We start from the raw sequence: 16,901 nt of genomic DNA on the forward strand, positions 1-16,901 counted from the left end.
GAGCTTAGAAAAGTGAGCTCTTAGAAAATCAAGCTCTCCTTCCATTCTTCTGCTGTGATCCAGGCCTGGGTTCAAATCATGCCTCTGTCACTTCCAAATGTGAGACCTTGGACAAGTTACTTAGCCTCTCTGGGCTTCAGTGTCCTCATCTGTGAAATTAGGGGGCTAGACTAAATGGCTTTCTAAGATCCCTCCCGAATATAAATCTATGGCCTTGTAGAAAAGGGGTTCTTACCCCTACTTATGTGTCATGGACCCCTCTGACAGTCAGTCTGGTGAAACCCATGGACCCCTTTTCAGTATATTTTTAATGTATAAAAATAATAGTATTACAAAGGAAATCAATATTTTAAAAGAGAGTTATCAAGATGTTTTTAAAATAAAAACAAAACAACAAATTCATGGACTCCAGGTTAAGAACCCCTGCTTCAGGGAAAGGGCAGAAGCATTGGCCAAGTAGGAATCCAGGCTCTCTCTGACCTCCATACACATACAACACTTCATTCCAGGCCATCCTTCCAAGAACCTCAGACCCCTCTCTTCTCAAATCTCACTTATCCTTTCTTCCTCCTGTTTTTCTCTATAACTTCATCTGTCAACTACCTCTGAATGCCTTCCCTCCCATACTGTCACACTCCCCAGCTTCAGGGCCCTGTCATGGAAGGAGAAAAAGAGAAGGGAAAAGAAAGGATGGAGAGACGAGTGGCAGATTGTAGCCTCCAGCAACCTAGCCTAGGAGCATCTCTCCCTCCATGATTTGCTGGGAATCTCTCTTTTCCCCTCCCACCCCCCAACTCCAAGTCCTCATTTGGAAAGAACCTCTTTAGATAGCACTGAGAAGAGAAATCAATGGATTCAGAGTCAGAGGGGGAGAAGAGGAGAGGATGACTCACAGCCTCACACACACATTTCTAATCTGCCCCTAGCTCCTGGTATACTGGAGGCTAAGATTGGCCTTTGGTGATCTACCTCTTCCAAAAAGCCTACCCTGACTACAGGCAGCCCATGAAGAGACTTCCTTGCTCTCAATTCCTAGGACCCTTATTATCTCTGACACTTGTTGGGCATTGAGCTTGTACTGCTTGATGATATCTCTTGTCTTGATATTTAAATATCATATCGTTAATTTGCAAGATTCAAAGGAAGCAACATGGGAACCAGCCTTCAAAAGCACAAAGGTGCTATGAGCAAAGCATCAGACTGAAAAGAATACAAATTATTTTTATGCATGACACTGTTATTTAATGTATGCTCTGCTCCTCAACTAGACTTTAAGCACCTAGAAGGCAAGAACTGAGTCTTATTCATCTATGCTCCATGGCACCCTGCACTCTGTGGGTGCTCAATAATTGAAAGCAGGTTAAACGAAAGAAAGATGCCCTTTAATGGGTCATTCTAAAATGGGAAATTCCATTGTTTACTAAATGCAAAGGGGTTTCTCTGCTGATGGTTGATACCCCATAAGGCTTGAAGAGGGAGAGGGAAACATATACATACCCAGAAAACTAAGGGAAGCAGAAAGACCCAGGAACCCTGGATTCATAGGGAACCCATGAATCTAGAATTGGAATCCAAAGTTGGAAGGGTTAACTAGTCTAACCCTCTCATTTTACACGTAAGGAAACTGCTAAGGTTCAGAGCTAAGTCATTTGTCCAAAGGTCACACAGGCAGGAAAAAGCAGAGTTAATTTGAACCCAGGCTCCCAATCCAGTACTCGACTCCCATGCCTGGGTTGTGGCAGGATACTGATACAGGAAATACCTGGCTGAGAACTTTGTGAGAAAAACCTACAGTTTCCAAATTTGTATTGGCACTCATGTATAACCAACCCCTAGTTACAAAAGCATCTTTTTCTAATATGGAGGGAGCTGAGTGAAATATACAGATGCTGGCAGCCTGGACTATAGAGATAATAGCAATAGGAAGGATAATGATTAAGAAGGAACATGAGATCGCTAAAGAAACAAACACCATTGGAAGGGGACCAGGTAGCCAGGTGTTAGTAGTAGCTCTGCCACTAACTGGGTTACCTTGGGCATGTCCCTTCCCTTCCATGAACCTTAGTTTTCCTACATGTAAAGGGAGGTCTTTTTGGCTCTCTGGTTCTCAGATTCTATGATTATCACAAGCTGAACAGTAACACCACCAAAGGGAGTTTTGATTTCATATTCATATCATGCTGCATTTCCCTACCACCTCCTGTCATCTCCCTAGCTCCAAGGGCCTCAGATTCCAAACTTAACTTTATCTCTGCTAAAGGCAATAAGATTTAATAAAGCCCCACATCTAACCTTGCCCATCAGAAGACACCAAGGCAAGGGCAGGGGAGAGATGGAGAAGAAGCCAAATCCCAGCAAGCTCTTCTCCCATCTACAGTTCTTCCCCATCCCTCTGCCCCAAGCCCTGGCAAGGTTTTTTAAGGAAGTCTATTAAGGGGCACTGTGCCCTCCCCTCAGGAGACTGTTCAACTTAGTCCATGAATAATTAACTCCCAGATGGACCTTGCCACTCACAGAAAAATTACCTTCCATTCAAAGGCTCCCAGCTTTCCATGGCCAGCTTTGACTGTGTGAATGATCCCTGGCCCAGGGCCCAGGAGAGGACCCTCTTGGAGCTCTAAGAAAAGAGCTCTGTTCCAAGGAGGAAGGAGGAAAAAACTGAGATATAAACAAGAGGAGGCAAGGATAGACCTGTCCTTCCTAGAAGAATGATGGAGAAAGAAACTCATGGCAAATAACTTTTGAAGAACCAGTAGTGTGCTGTAGAATTTTTAACAAATGCAAGCTTTAGGAGGCTACTGGGGAATGGTCACGTAGTGGAAAGAACATTGGAAGTGGGGTCAGAAGACCCAGATTTGAACCCCAACTTTACCCATAACTGTGGGATCTTGAGCAAACCACTTCCCTACTCTAAGCTTCAATTTCTTTTTTTCTATAAAATTAGGGAGTTAGACTCCTTTGCATAAAGATAGCAACAACAGCTAGCATTTACATAGCACTTGAAGGGTTAGGAAGTGCTTTACAAAAATGATTTCATTTGGTTTTTTAGTCAACTTTGGGAGGCAGGCACCATTATTATCCCCATTTTGCAGATGAGGAAATTGAAGCAGGCAAAGGTTAAGTGACTTGTCCAAGATCACACAGCTACTAAATGTTTGCAACTGTATTTTTAAAATCAGGTCTTCCTGACTCCAGGTCCCCACATTGTACCCACTGCACCACCTGGCAACCTTATAGTCTATGACAATAACGGAAGTAAAAAAATGTATTTCTAGGCCTATCCAGAAATGAAATATTGCCAATCAGAAGCTCCAGAGATGATGGATGGAAAAACACTTTCAAAAGCATTGAGTTCTATATTGTATAAATGTAGGACAACGTTTGGCTGTACAGCTTATTAGAATCAAAGACTTTCAGAGTATGATAGGACCTTAATGACTCTCTGGTCCGACCCATAGCTGAAAAAGAATTCTATCTGTCACATAATCCAGCTTGTGGTTATTCTTCCTCTGCTTAAAGATGGGGGTGGCGGGGACCTCACTATTTCCCAGAGTGCCCATTCTGCTACAAGATACCTCTAATTGTTGGGAAGTTTTTCCTCTTATACAAGGCTAAATCTATCTCTGCAACTTCTACCAAAGGCTGGTGGACAAGTCTAATCCCTCTTCCACAGGATAATCAGCCCTTCAAATATTTGATGCCAGATAACCCTGTTTCTCCCCTCACTCCCACCCTCCATACAAGTCTTCTAAAAGTCCTCAGTCCCTTCAGCTGCCCCATGACTATCTCATGTGGCAGTAGATAGATGTCCTCAGGACTAAGGAGATATGTGAAGCTGGTGGGGACCCCTTAGGGACACTGAGAGCAGACTGCTGACCTTTTATTTCTAACCCAGTAATTTTCTGTCTCTCTTAGAGATTGTTGTTGTATGCCACTGTGACCCCTTTGGGGGATTTTCTTGCCAAAGATACTGAAGTAGTTTGACATTTCCTTCTCAGATCATTTTACAAATAAGGAAACTGAGGCAAACAGGGTGAAGTGACTTGCCCAGGGTCATACAGCTAGTATTTGTCTAAGGCTGGATTTTAACTCGTGGAAAATGAATCTTCCTGATTCCAAGCCCAATGCTCTATCCACTGAACCACCCAACTGCCCCTCTATAAGTTAGCTGCCACTAGTTACTGGAGAGACTACTTGAAGCAGACCTTCTCTGTTCTCTCTCTCCTGCAGTTCTCAATCTCACTCCATTCCCCCTCTGCTTTCAGTACAACTTAAGACAGAGGTAGAAGTTGCCAGGAGAAACCAGATAAACTAAGCTTATTAAACCAGTAATGTTGATTTTACATGGAGCACTAAGTCAATGTCTTTGGTCTAAGGGTGGTTCCACCTTCGCTGTGGAATAAGATGCAAAATGTCTATGGTAGTTCTCTCTCCCTTTTCTCTCACTACTACCTAGAGCTGTCTTCCAGATTGCTGAGGATGATGGAGTGGAAGGCACCTCCGAGATCATCTCATCCAGGCAGCCAAGGGAAGCTGAAGAGTTGAGTTCAAATGCCACCTCAGACACTTATTAGTTGTTAGTGACCCCAGATGGATATGTCACTTAACATATGATCCTCAGTAAACCAAAAGGAAGTTGCACTTGGGGGCCTCTAAGGTCTCCTTCCACGAATTCTAAATAAAGAGCTCTTGGGAAGAAGAAGCCAGCATTTCCCAAAGGTGGCCCTCTCCTTTTCTGGATAGCTGACATGGTTCATTTCCCCTTTCCTCTAACCCATTCTCTTCATCTCCCACCCACTGCTCAGTCCTGCCCTCTGGGGCCCAGCAGAACCAGTCCAATCTCTTCCCAACAAAAGCCCCTGTAAGTCTTCTCTTCTCACCCCTAGGTTAAACATCTCTATTTCCTGAAAATGATCCTCATACAGCATAACCTAGAGTCCATTATAAAACAAAGCTGGGGCAGCTAGGTGGCACAGTGAATAAAGCACTGGCCCTGGATTCAGAAGGTCCTGAGTTCAAATCCGGCCTAAGACACTTCACACTTACTAGCTGTGTGGCCCTGGACAAGTCATTTAACCCTCATTGCCCTGCAAAAAAAACCAAAAAAAATTAAAAAATAAAACAAGGCTACTCCATTTTGTGGTGTTACTCTATCATTTTTGAATATACACCCCAATTTCTTTTTCATGGCAGATTCAACCTACATTCCTCAAGCCTGTCCTAGATGATCAGTTTGACCTGAGTGGGACTTCGGATGAATCCCCCTGGGAATCTGAGCCTTCCCCTCCCCCAGCCTCCAAAAGGAGACTCAGCATGGGGAAAGACCACAGACTGACCTACCTGGTTTTAGAAGTCAACCTAACATTGTGGAAGGGGACAAATCAAGGAGGGCATCCAGGACAAGGAGGGCATCCAGGACTGGCTTACCCAAGCCAGGTTATAGCTCCTACTGATAGTGCAACACTCAAGTCAAAAATTCAATGACCGGGGCAGCTGGGTGGCGCAGTGGATAAAGCATTGGCCCTGGATTCAGGAGCACCTGAGTTCAAATCCAGCCTCAGACCCTTGACACTTACTAGCTGTGTGACCCTGGGCAAGTCACTTAACCCTCATTGCCCCACCAAAATTAAAAAAAAAAAAATTCAATGACCTGGATCTGCCACCAAACCTGTATAGCTTTAAAGCCAGAATAATAACTAAAAAGGAAGAACTGCCCAAAGAAGAGACCTACTGAGAGCAGGAGGATTTCCCATTGACAATGATGTGTTTGGGTCACCATTTTTATCTCTCTTCCTCCTGTGTCCTTCAGCTGGATAGGTGAGCTTCCACACTATAGTCAGGCCATTTCTCCCTTTCCCAGTTTCCCTTTATGTTTTGTCTTCCCCCATTAGAATGTAAGCTCCTTGACTTGCATTTATTCTATCCCCAGAAATTAGTATAATTCTTGGCACATGGTAAGAGATGGAAAGATAAATGCTTTATCTCTCCACCCATCCATCCATAAGTCTATCTATCTACCCATCTATCCATCCATTCATCTATCCAGTTATCTATCCATCCACCAATCCATCCATCCATCCATCTATATATCTATCGATTGATCTATCACCAATAGCAGATTTCCTGATTGGATCATCCAGAGAAATGAGTTTCTGTTATTTATAACTGTGTTTCTTTAGAGTGTCAATATGAAGACCACCTGCTGATTCTATCTGTGGCAAAGACATTCAGTCTCCCTCCCACCAGTTCTCACATAACCTTCCCAACACCCTCCATCTTTTCTGTGTATGGGAGATAGATGTCTTTGTGCATATAGCTTTTCTGACTTTTCTTCATCTTCTTGCTCTTCTTCCCCCTCTCTTTGACCCTCTCCTCTCCCCAACATCCTTGGCTTCTCTCCATCTCCTGCGTTTGAGTTCCCCTGCTAGTTTGCTATACATCAGCCCTTCACCCAATTCTCTGCTAGCACTGAAGCCCAGGAGTCAGGCATGGGCTGCCCATCTGCATTCAAGCTGCTGGTCCCTCTGAATTGTAAGTGAAGTGTAGTGGGAAGATCTCTGATCTAAGAATCAGAAGACTCAGGTTCAAATCCAGAAAGCTGGATCATTATTTATTTATTTGTTTAGTGTTGATTTTATTTATTTATTATTAGCAGCTGGCTAGGTGTCCTTGGGTGGTTCGATAAACCTCCCCCAGCCTCAATTTCCTACCCATACAATGGGGACAACAACAAGTACACTTCCCACCTTTCAGGGCTATATCAAGGTGATGAGATTATTACTAAGCACCAGCCTCTCTAATCCATTGGCCCATTCTCTACACACACACCCAAGGCCCTCTTCACTCCTCTAGGCCAAGGCTTCTTAAACTTTTGCCACTCCCGACCCCTTTTCACCCAAGAAATTTTTACACAAGCCCGGGTATATAGATCAGTATATAAAATAGGTATTCATTACCTTTTGCTGTTGCCAAATTTTTCAGGACCCCCACATTCAGTTGCACGACCCCATATGGGGTCTCAACCCACAGTTTAAGAAGCTAGGCTCCAGGCTACGTCAGCCATTCTGCTGGCCCTCTACCACCCACCTCCAGCCTGGCCCTTTCACTTACCCTCTGTAAGCCCCAAGTGGATGCTCCAATAGATCTGTAAACACTGCAGCTCCTTCTTCATGCCCCTCTTGCACCGACAATCATACAAGGGACTTTCCTGCAGCACTTCGAGGGCTGCCTGGCACTCCTTGTTGGCAAGCATGGTGTTCCGGTCCCGGCCAGCCAGGCACTGCCGCAGGGTGCGGTACCTGGAGCTACAGTTGGACTCAGCTGCACACAGCTCATTTGCCCGGACACAGTCTACAGGGGGCCGCCAGCCGTGGAGCTCTGAGCCCTGCAGGGAGGAGGGGCTGGCCAGGGAGCGCAGGGACTCGTCTGGGAAGTAGGGTGGGGGTGGAAGGGAGGGGAGGGAAGAGAGGTATGAATGACAGCAGCCAAGACCACCGACTAAGGGGACAGGTCTAGGGAGGTGGTCTGGGGCCCTACCAGGAACTTCACACCCATTTCACAGGAAGGAAAGGTGAGGCGCACTGAGACTTTCTTTGCTCTGCCTCACCTTAGTATCAACAGAGAAGACTAGGGAAAAAAAAAACCTCAGAGATTCTGCCCAGAGTGAAGTAGGCACAATCATTCTCTAAAGCTGAAGAAGATTTAGGAGTCATAAATTCACCAGCCTAGCTCTCACCCAAAATCCAAAGAGAAATCCAAGAATATCTCTCAGACTAGTTGAACTAGAGCATGGTACTTGGCCCCTTTTTTTCACTTGCTTATCATCACAAACATTTATTAAACAACTACTGTGTGTAAAGAACTCTATCAGACACTGGAAGAGATATAAGGCTTAATATATAAGATATTATATATAATATATATAATATAAAAGACAAGGGCTCCTGCCTCATGGAGCTCACATGGGAGATGGGGAGGCTGAAAACAAGCCTTACTTGGATAGGGTCAAAGCAGTTTACTCAAAACAACCCTGTAACAGTGCAATTATTTTTCCCCATTTTACAGACAAGAAAACTGACTCTAAGAGAAATGAAATGCAAATCCGGCCTCAGATACTTGACACTTACTAGCTGTGTGACCCTGGGCAAGTCACTTAACCCTCATTGCCCCGAAAAAAAAAAAGAGAGAGAGAGAAATGAAATGGCTTGCCAATGGACGAAGCAACAAATGAGGTGACACTTGAACCCAGGTCTTCGGATATCACACTATACTAAAACAGCAGCCACATCAAGGTGTCATTTTAGTACAAGATAATTTAAAAGATGTAAGAGAGAAGGTCTCTCCCTGGGTCCTGAGTTCTAAGCATATAACAAGTCCTTTATGGAAATCCAGAGAGCTCATTCCTTAATAGAAAAATTGGACACTATAGGACTTCCCTGGCCCTAGAAGAGGAAGGTTTTGACCACTGTGCCCCAGTGAATCTCCAATCCAGCTAATAGCCAGTAGTGGCACTCAACCACCAGGATATGATATAATCCTGGGGGGTCCAAAGCTACAAAGGTAGATGGATAGAAGTCCCAGGATCTGGGGGCTGCCATGATGCAAGAAATCTCAGATCCTATCTCCCTAGCTCCTCTTACTTAGACCTAGAAATAAGTGATTTTCCTAATCCTGCCATGATCCCTTCCATGGGGCCTTCCCAAGGTACCCTCTTCATCCATTTTCTGCCTCACTTCTGTGCTCTACTATGAAGGTAGCACCCCCTCCCCCACATTCTCCCTCTTGTTTAGCTTTTCTCCATTCTTTCCATGCTTCTTTTTCTTTCTGATGGTGATGGATAACAAACCTGCTGGCAAACAATTTCCCTTTTACTGCTCCTCTTCTCACTTTCCCTCCTCTTTCTCTTCTCTTTCAACTCTCTCTCTCTCTCTCTCTCTCTCTCTCTCTCTCTCTCTCTTTTTCTCTTTCTCCTTTCTCCTCTTTTCTCTCTCCTTTCTCTCTCTTCTCTTTCTCTTTCCTTTCTCTCTCCTTCTTCCTCTCCCTCTCTTCCCTTCTCTATCTCCACCTCCTTGCCCTCTCCCCCTCTCTCTAAATGGCCTTAAGTCAATTATAAATCAAGTTTTAAAAGACTCAGATTCCTTTAAATCAGAAGCCGGAAAGAAGGGAAGGGACTTCTTTTTGGATTCTGATCATCAAAGGGACTGAACTACCCTCCTTTGGGTTACAAGACTCCCAAGCCTCACCAGTACTGGAAAGAAGACCACATAGGAATTGTCACGCACATGCACGCGCGCGTGCACACACACACACACACACACACACACACACCCTTTAAATGGCAAACTCTGGTCCTTTTCTCTCTGCTCAGACCTATTCTCTCATCTTCTCTAACTCTGCAGAATTACTCACTCCAGCTTTTGTCTGATCCCCACAGCCCACCCCTGCTCTAAGGCCATGCTTCAAAAGCCAGAGAAAAATTCTAAAGGAAAATCCTTTAAGGTGCATTTGAATTTCCCATCAAAACCCACTAGAAGTAAAACTGATTTTCCCAGTGAATTCCACCTTCCCCACCCAGACCAGTTCTTTCTTCTCGCTGCAGCCCGCGTTGGGGGGGGCACTTCAGCAGGGAGACAGCGACACCTAGAGGCAAGGAGTTTGGATTGCCTGGCCTTCGGGACCCACTCCCTCCTCCCCACCAAAAATAATCCAGCTCCCAATACAGATGACTATGGACCAGGGTCTGGGTGGAAGAGAAGAGAGAAGTGGGGCTTCTGGATAGAATGAGCAGATGGAAATATGGCAGACCAAAAGGGGTTTCCCTCACATTCACTGAGCACTCCTCTCTCCAAGATAAATCCCCAAACAAGGATGGAGGAAAGAAAAGCATCAGAAGGCTCCAACCTAGGCTTTTGGGGGGAAATGGAATCATGGATGCCCTATGAAGCTGGGGAGGGAGTATCAAGGCTGGCAGTTTGTCCATTAGCTCCAAGCAGAAGCATTATTTCAGGTTCTAGAACATTACTAGGACTGTACCCATGAAACTGATTCAGTCTTGGGCACCTAGGAGCAGCTGAGCTGACATAGCCCTACTAAGTCCATCCGGCTGACCAGCTGGCCTGCAGAGGCTTCAGCTCCTGGACTCTTCTGGCCCACACACTGGTCCAATTCTCATGTCTCCTTTTGGTGGGGCAAGAAGACCCAATGCTGGAACCCTAGCTATAATCTGAAGCTGCTTTGCTAGCATGGGATCTAAATGAGATATTCCAGAATCTTTGGAGGCTCAGTGCTCAGAAAACCTTTCTCTTAAGGCCCAGAGAAGTATCTGCAGAGAAGGGAACACAAAGTGATTCTAATTCTGCCAAAGTAGCTAGAACCCAAAGAGGCAATTCTTGCCCAACTTCTGGGCCTCAGTGTCTATAGCAAAGGTCTAGATTGTCCTTTAGGTGTCCAGTTTAATAGTCACAGATCATTGGTGTAATGATCCTCTCTGAAAGATGCCAGTTCTTCCTTCATTCACCCACCTTCTGCCTGCCCCCTGCTTCTTCACCTTCTGATTACTTTGGTAAACCCTATTAACACCCAAGAGGATGACAACTTCTAAATGCAGATGCGATTGATTCTTGGAGTCACCAAGCAAAGACGTGTGGCTCTGGGTAGAGGTGGTTCCACAGATAGCTCCAAACACTAGAACAAAAAGTTCACATCCTCCAAGGAAAGAAACATATAGTCCACTAAACAGGAGCTGACCAAGAAGGAAGGAGATGATGCCATGAAGAAGTGACGTGCCTAACCCCTAAAGCCAAATACCAGCCCAGAATGGGACCTGTGATCAGCCTAGCCCAGCTGGCTTTCTTTCCTATCTCACAGTCACTCTGAGCATTCATCACTGAGGGTCCATGTGGCCAACACCACATAAATGCCACCAGTTAATGGCACTAGAACCTTTGTTGAGGCACCAGTCAAAACTAAAGCTATTTAAAACCCACATCACCAAGCCCTCTACATTCTCATGTTAGAATATTCTTCATCTGACTCCTAAAAAAGGGTCAGAATGGGATTCCCTTCTCTTCAAGCTCAAGGGAAGCCTTAACTCAAGGAGAAATCATCTAATAGTGGTCCTGGATCAAAGTTGCCTTTGAATTAATCTAATCTCTTATGAAATTAACTTGATCTGTAACCCTTGTCACTCCTAGAACTTGTAATACTGTCCTACAATGCAGCTGTGAATTGCCTCTTCCCTACCCCAAATCCTACTTTAGTAAAGGAAGAGGTTTCAGAAAGGGAAGAGAAATGAAAGGCAGATATCAGAAGGGAATGCCAGACTCTGGTTCGATATCCCTTTCTCCCCATCTCTCCCTTACTCCTTCCCATCACCCAGCACGCAAAGATCCATCCAACATTCAAAATTCCTTTCATCTTCATCCCTAAGGAGCGGCAAAGGATGGGGAAATCTCGCACCTCTCCCCAACACATCCATTGACTCAAAGCTCTACCTCAGTACCTCCTTCTGGGACATAGAGAAATTTACCCCATGTTGGTTCAGAAAAACTACAATATTGGCAATAAAGTCAAATCTTGTTCCCTTAGGTGCCCTGGAGGTCGCTGAAGAGACCCAGCCAGCTTTCCCACATCTGAAAGGCACAAATGCCTAGAAATATTGCTTATGATGAATGTGCTTCAGCCATAGGGCCCCCCACCTAAATTTCCTGAAATCCAATTCTTCCTTCGCCCTATTCCTAGAGCCTTCCAGGCCACAAAAGACTAAGACTTACAAACCACTAAAAGGAGAGAATGTCAAGTTTGTAAAAAGCCCCCTCAGGGAAAGAAGCTACATCCAGTGGTTTCATATTCAGCCCTGGGGTCTATAGAGAAAACCTGTGAGGCTGGCAAAGGGGCAAAGAGGCACAGGAACACCCTTGCCCAACTCTCTTCTCCCACACCCCACACCCCTCAACGCCAAAGGAATGAGTAATAGTGGATGGGTGATCTAAATCTACGTCCTGGGGCAGAGAGTAAGTGAAAAGACCAAATCAAACCAAGGCAAATCTCCAATTGCTGCCAAACCCTGTAACCCCATAAACACAAACTTCTTAAAGCAGCTAGCTGCCTCTAGGGTGGGGTAGGGTGGGGCAGGGTGGGGTTGGGAGGGGTCAAAGAGGGGAGGCAGTAGACTGGCCATATACTAGAGTAGGGCCACAGCAACCAATGAGAGTCGAGCTTCCTCTGGACAAAAGCTTACCTAGATTCCTGAGGCCCCAGCCTCCCTACTCAGGTGGGAGAGCTCTGGCCCTTTTTGTATCTGTCCTAAGCCGCTATCTCAGGTGGTCACCCCTGACAACATCCATCTCCACATCTTTGTTGTTCAAGTCTCTCTCTGGGTGAAGGGGAGCCACAATCAAAGAGAACTAAGGGTGCCTCAGATACTGGGGCATGCTATTCTCTCTCAGACACCCCCAACACAAGGGGGCACCTTGGCATAAACACTGGGACCTTATATGGGCTAGGTTGCTTTTGCTCACTTTTTTTTCTTTTCCCAATACCAGTGTGATAAAAATCTATAGGATCAGAGCTAGATATATGTGTGTGTTTAATTTCTCTCTATATAGAAAACTCCCACTAGGCAAAAAATACTCCTATCTGGTCATTTCACACAGAAGGCCTTGCAAGCATGCATTTCTTCCCCTCCCCCCCCCATCTTCTCCACCCTAGGCACTCTTACCTCCCTCTTTTCTGTTACCTTTTTCTGTAGGCTTCCCTAGAACCAGTAGGAGTGGGCTACAAACCCAAAAGTCGTTTCTGTCACTATCCAACATCAATTTGCCCTTACCACTTCCATCACTGCCCCCTGCTCCTAGCTCCTTGGGGCCCTCCTTGCCCAAGGAACTAAACTTTACACACCCACTTCTGCTACCACCAGGCAAGCGACCAGGCCCCCAAGCTCAACTCAAATTCATGGAGGAGCCTGGAAGGGACATTTCCAACTCCAGTTTATTCCTCACTGACCCACCTAAAACGGACCCCTCCCTAGCAGTCATAATCCTGGAGGCAAAGATCCAAAAAAGAGTCAAAAGGTTAGGGGGTGAGGGATGTCAAGGGTAGTCGGTCAGGATGTAGATTGGAAAGTCTTAAAAAGCATTCCGTAGGGAAGGGATTGGAGCAGAAAGAGACTGATTATTTTCTAAAGGTTGATTGGCAGGTCCCAAGATCTGTAGCAGGAGGCTTTCCCAATGGTAGGCAACCAAGCCGCTTTGAAAAAAGCTTCGGAATCCATGCCCTCCCGCATCTATATTCGGGTTTGATTCTGCGCTACGTTCCATTCCCCCGTCCTTAGCCTAGCCTCCCGTTCTGACAAAGCATTTAAAAAAGAAAAAAAGAAAAAAAAAGTTGTCCCAATTAAAAGCCATTGTTTGGGGATAAATTGGTCTCGTGATTGTAATGATAACGTTTAAAGGGAGGAGCACGGGTCCTTTTAAAAAAATTGTTTTTTAATTTCTTCCCTCTACGAGCTCTCCGCTGACTCGGGTCCAAATTCCTAGGTTCCTTCTATTCCCTTAGTTCTGTTCTCCTTGCCCCAGTTCTGCTCGGACCCCGGGCCCGTGGCGCGCGTCCCTCCGCCTAGCTCTGGCTCTTCGCCCGTGTGTACCCGGCCCCGCTCGCTACTCGCTCTTGCTCTCCGTCTCTCCCGCGCTCCCCAAGCTTGCTTCTCCCTACCTTCCCCCCACCCCCACCTTGGTCCCTCTGGCTCAAGCTGGCCAGGAACCTAGCTCACCCAGCCCGAGATTACTCACCCAAAAAGAAGAGGATGCAAAAGGTGTTTGCTAAGATCATGTTAAATAAATCCAACAGTTTTTGCCCTTTCCCTCCTGGGCTTAAAAAAACAAAAAACAAAAAATCACTCAACCAATAACAATAATAGTCAAACAGCAATAATCAGTCCCAAATCCAATGCGGTGATCCTAGATATTCCACCAGATGACGATCTTGTGTCCCTGCTATTCTCTCCACTGGCAGAAAAGGGGTGTTGGGGGGGGGAGTAAAGGCAGTGCTGCTGGGGTGTCTCTCGTTGGCCCCTTCCCCAAAAAGAAATAAAATAAATAGAGGGGGGAGAAAAACGATACCCCGGTCCTTCGGTTAGACGTCTCTTTAGCCCTTCTCCGGGGATGCGCGAATCACAGCCAGTACTATTCCAGAGCCCTTCCAAATGAGAGGAACGGGGTTAGAGAATGCAAGGGGGCGAGAGAATAGAGGATTGGAGAAAGAGGGTTGGAACTGGCTAGGGGGTCGCAATAAAATGCAAAAACCGAAAGAAATCCCAAAACGGGTGGTTAAGCCAAGAAACGATCCAATAGGAGCTTCGGTCAGAAGAGAGTGGAGTCGCTTCTTTCTCACCAAGATGAAGAAAGGATTAGAAAAATCTTCACCCGCTAAGCCCTGCTCGCCTCACTTTTTTTTTCTGATGGAATTCCAGTGACCGTATGTGTCTCTGCGCCTCTCTCTCTCTCTCTCTCTCTCTCTCTCTCTCTCTCTCTCTCTCTCTCTCTCTCTCTCTCTCTCTCTCTCTCTCTCTCTCTCTCTCTCCTCTCTCCTCTCTCCTCTCTCGCTCCCTCTCCCTCCCTCCCTCCCCCCACACACAATCTCTCACTCAAATCTCTCTCACACACACTCCCCTCTGTTCCTCTTCTGCTCTCTCCTCTCTCTCTTCTACCCTCTCGCTCTCTTCTACAGGGCTAGATACTCTGGCAACCCACTCGGCGCGAGAGAAAAAGCAAGAGACGCTGGGGAAAAGCGAAGGGGAGTCGAGGAGAGCGCTGAGCAGCGACAGCTCTCCAGCTGCAGCAGGAGCTGGAGCCCGCGAGGCAAAGGTGAGTTCTGTAGCCGATTCCGTCTGCCTTCTAGTGAGCAGCTTTCCCCACACCTCGTGAAACTGACCAGCTCCTTAGCCGGAAATTGACCAGCGATCCAGACCTCTCAAACTGCCTCGAGCTTCAGCCTGGTAGCTCTCCTTCCTTCAACTGAACCGCTCCCTCCAGCGGATTTTTCTCTCAAAGCCCCCGCTGCCTGCACTCTCGGCCCCCACACCCATCCCTTGGTCCCCCCTCCCCCGCCCAAGAATGCCTGAGCTAGAGGTTGAAAGACCCGGAGGCTGAGTCCCGAGTGACCTAGCCACCCACCTTCCGCAACATTAAGGGGCCGGTGAGGGTGGGGGGCAATGAAAAGGGCTGTTCTTGGCTGCGCAACCTGAATGACTGGTTTAACCCAAAGCACATTTATTTAACCCTCTTCTCTCAGGCCAGGGGCCCTAGTCTTAGGGTCCGAACGGTGATCCAGAGGGAGTATATGGAAAGAGCCAAAGGGAGTAACCCCTGGGCACACACGCGCGCGCGCGCGCATACACACACTCACACATACACCAGCCCCCATCCTGTACACGCGCACGCACGCACACACATATACACACACGTGCGCCCTCCACGCGGAACATGGGAACTTTCCCCCCAGCGATGGTGGCTCTGGCCAGCAGCCCTCATCCTCGAGCTTCTGGGGGTCAGGCAGTGAGTGACTGACCGATTTCTCCCCTTGCCCTATGTGCCTCCCCTCCCCCATTCTGCCCGGAGAGGCTGGAAGACGGGAGGTGGCTGCAGTTCTTCAGGAGCCTGACCAAGAGGCTTCGCTGAGGCGACGGGAACAGGATTGGGAATGGGTTAAACTGCTGGAGATGTGAAAGGCTCGAGATGGAAACGCACGCGCGCACACACACGCACAAACGCACACAAACACACACCTGGGGACCTTTCCCCCGGACCTGGAGCGGGGGGATGGCAGTCCAGGTAAAGTGCTCCATTTGTTCTCCGTTGGTGGCCTCGCCTCCTACTGACAGCAGGAGCTACAAGGAGAAAGGACCAGACGAGGGTCCGGAAACAACTGCCTACTCTGCTCTCCCTTAGCGGGGACGGGGATGGGGACGAGTCCTCCACCAGTGGGCCCCCTTTCCAATCATTGCTTGTGCATTTTATTTATAGATGTGTAAATCATCATCATCGCCCCCAAAGAAATGGCTTACAGAATGGGACTAAGGAGGCCCACTGAGGGCTAACGCTAGGGGAGAAGAGGGTGGGGAGGGAGGGGTCAGTCCTATTCCAAACCTAGTGGACGCAGAGAAGCATTTGATTTAGGAACACACCTCCGCTTGCGCGGACGCACACATTTGCACACTCAGCCTCTCAGTTCCGTTGCCCCCATTCCCTTACAGTCGTCTGCACAGAGGAGCCGTTTTACTCGGGTTTCTATCGAACGCAAATTCTTGCGTCCTTTTCCCCAGCACGATCTTCCACTTTCTTACACACACACACACACACACACACACACACACACTGCATGAGTGCAGGTATTTATAGGGTGTCTCCCAAACTTTCCAAGCTGCCCTGACCCCCACCAAAAGGTCTGGAGTTGGCTCTTCAGTATATTTGACGGTGCTTTTTGAAATTATCTTTTTAACAACCAAGATGCAGGAAAGAAAGGTAAAGCCAGAAATAAGCTGATCAGAAAAGAGGTAGTTAGCCTTGGCCTTGTAGACTTAGACAATCAGTTGGGTGCTTTCTGGACCAGGAATTCTCCCCACTATGGGAAAACCATCAGGAACCTGCGTGCCTTTGGGATGGTAGATACCCTCCCTCTGCTCTCACATGGTTGCTGGTCATTGCATTAGGACCTCCTCATCCCTACCTTTTCCTCTCCTGCACCTCTCAGGTGGTGGGGTGTGAAACTTCCTCCAACTAGTAATACTGTCACCTCGGCCCTGTCCAGCCTCTGACAGAGGCAAAGATTGAAAAAGGAAGATAATTCAATTTGAGGAAAGTCATTCTACCCTACCTTCCGCCACCCCTCTTTGGTTTTTTTCCTTT

The 16,901-nt window shown here is 47.0% G+C and overlaps 1 protein-coding gene across 1 annotated transcript in view; it reads right to left on the reverse strand.

The window, feature by feature from the left end:
- Positions 1 to 14,541, reverse strand: part of GFRA2 (GDNF family receptor alpha 2) — a 103,508-nt gene extending 88,967 nt beyond the window's left edge. Inside the window, exons 1-2 of the mRNA XM_043990030.1 lie at positions 13,788 to 14,541; positions 7,111 to 7,425 (exon numbers count right to left, since the gene is read on the reverse strand). Of these exons, the coding sequence (XP_043845965.1) occupies positions 7,111 to 7,425; positions 13,788 to 13,827 (355 nt within the window). The 5' untranslated portion in view covers positions 13,828 to 14,541. The remainder of the gene's footprint in view (positions 1 to 7,110; positions 7,426 to 13,787) is intronic.
- Between the last annotated feature and the right edge of the window lie 2,360 nt (positions 14,542 to 16,901).

The sequence above is a fragment of the Dromiciops gliroides genome, chromosome 2 (genome assembly GCF_019393635.1).
Source record: "Dromiciops gliroides isolate mDroGli1 chromosome 2, mDroGli1.pri, whole genome shotgun sequence".
NCBI classification, from domain to species: domain Eukaryota; kingdom Metazoa; phylum Chordata; class Mammalia; order Microbiotheria; family Microbiotheriidae; genus Dromiciops; species Dromiciops gliroides.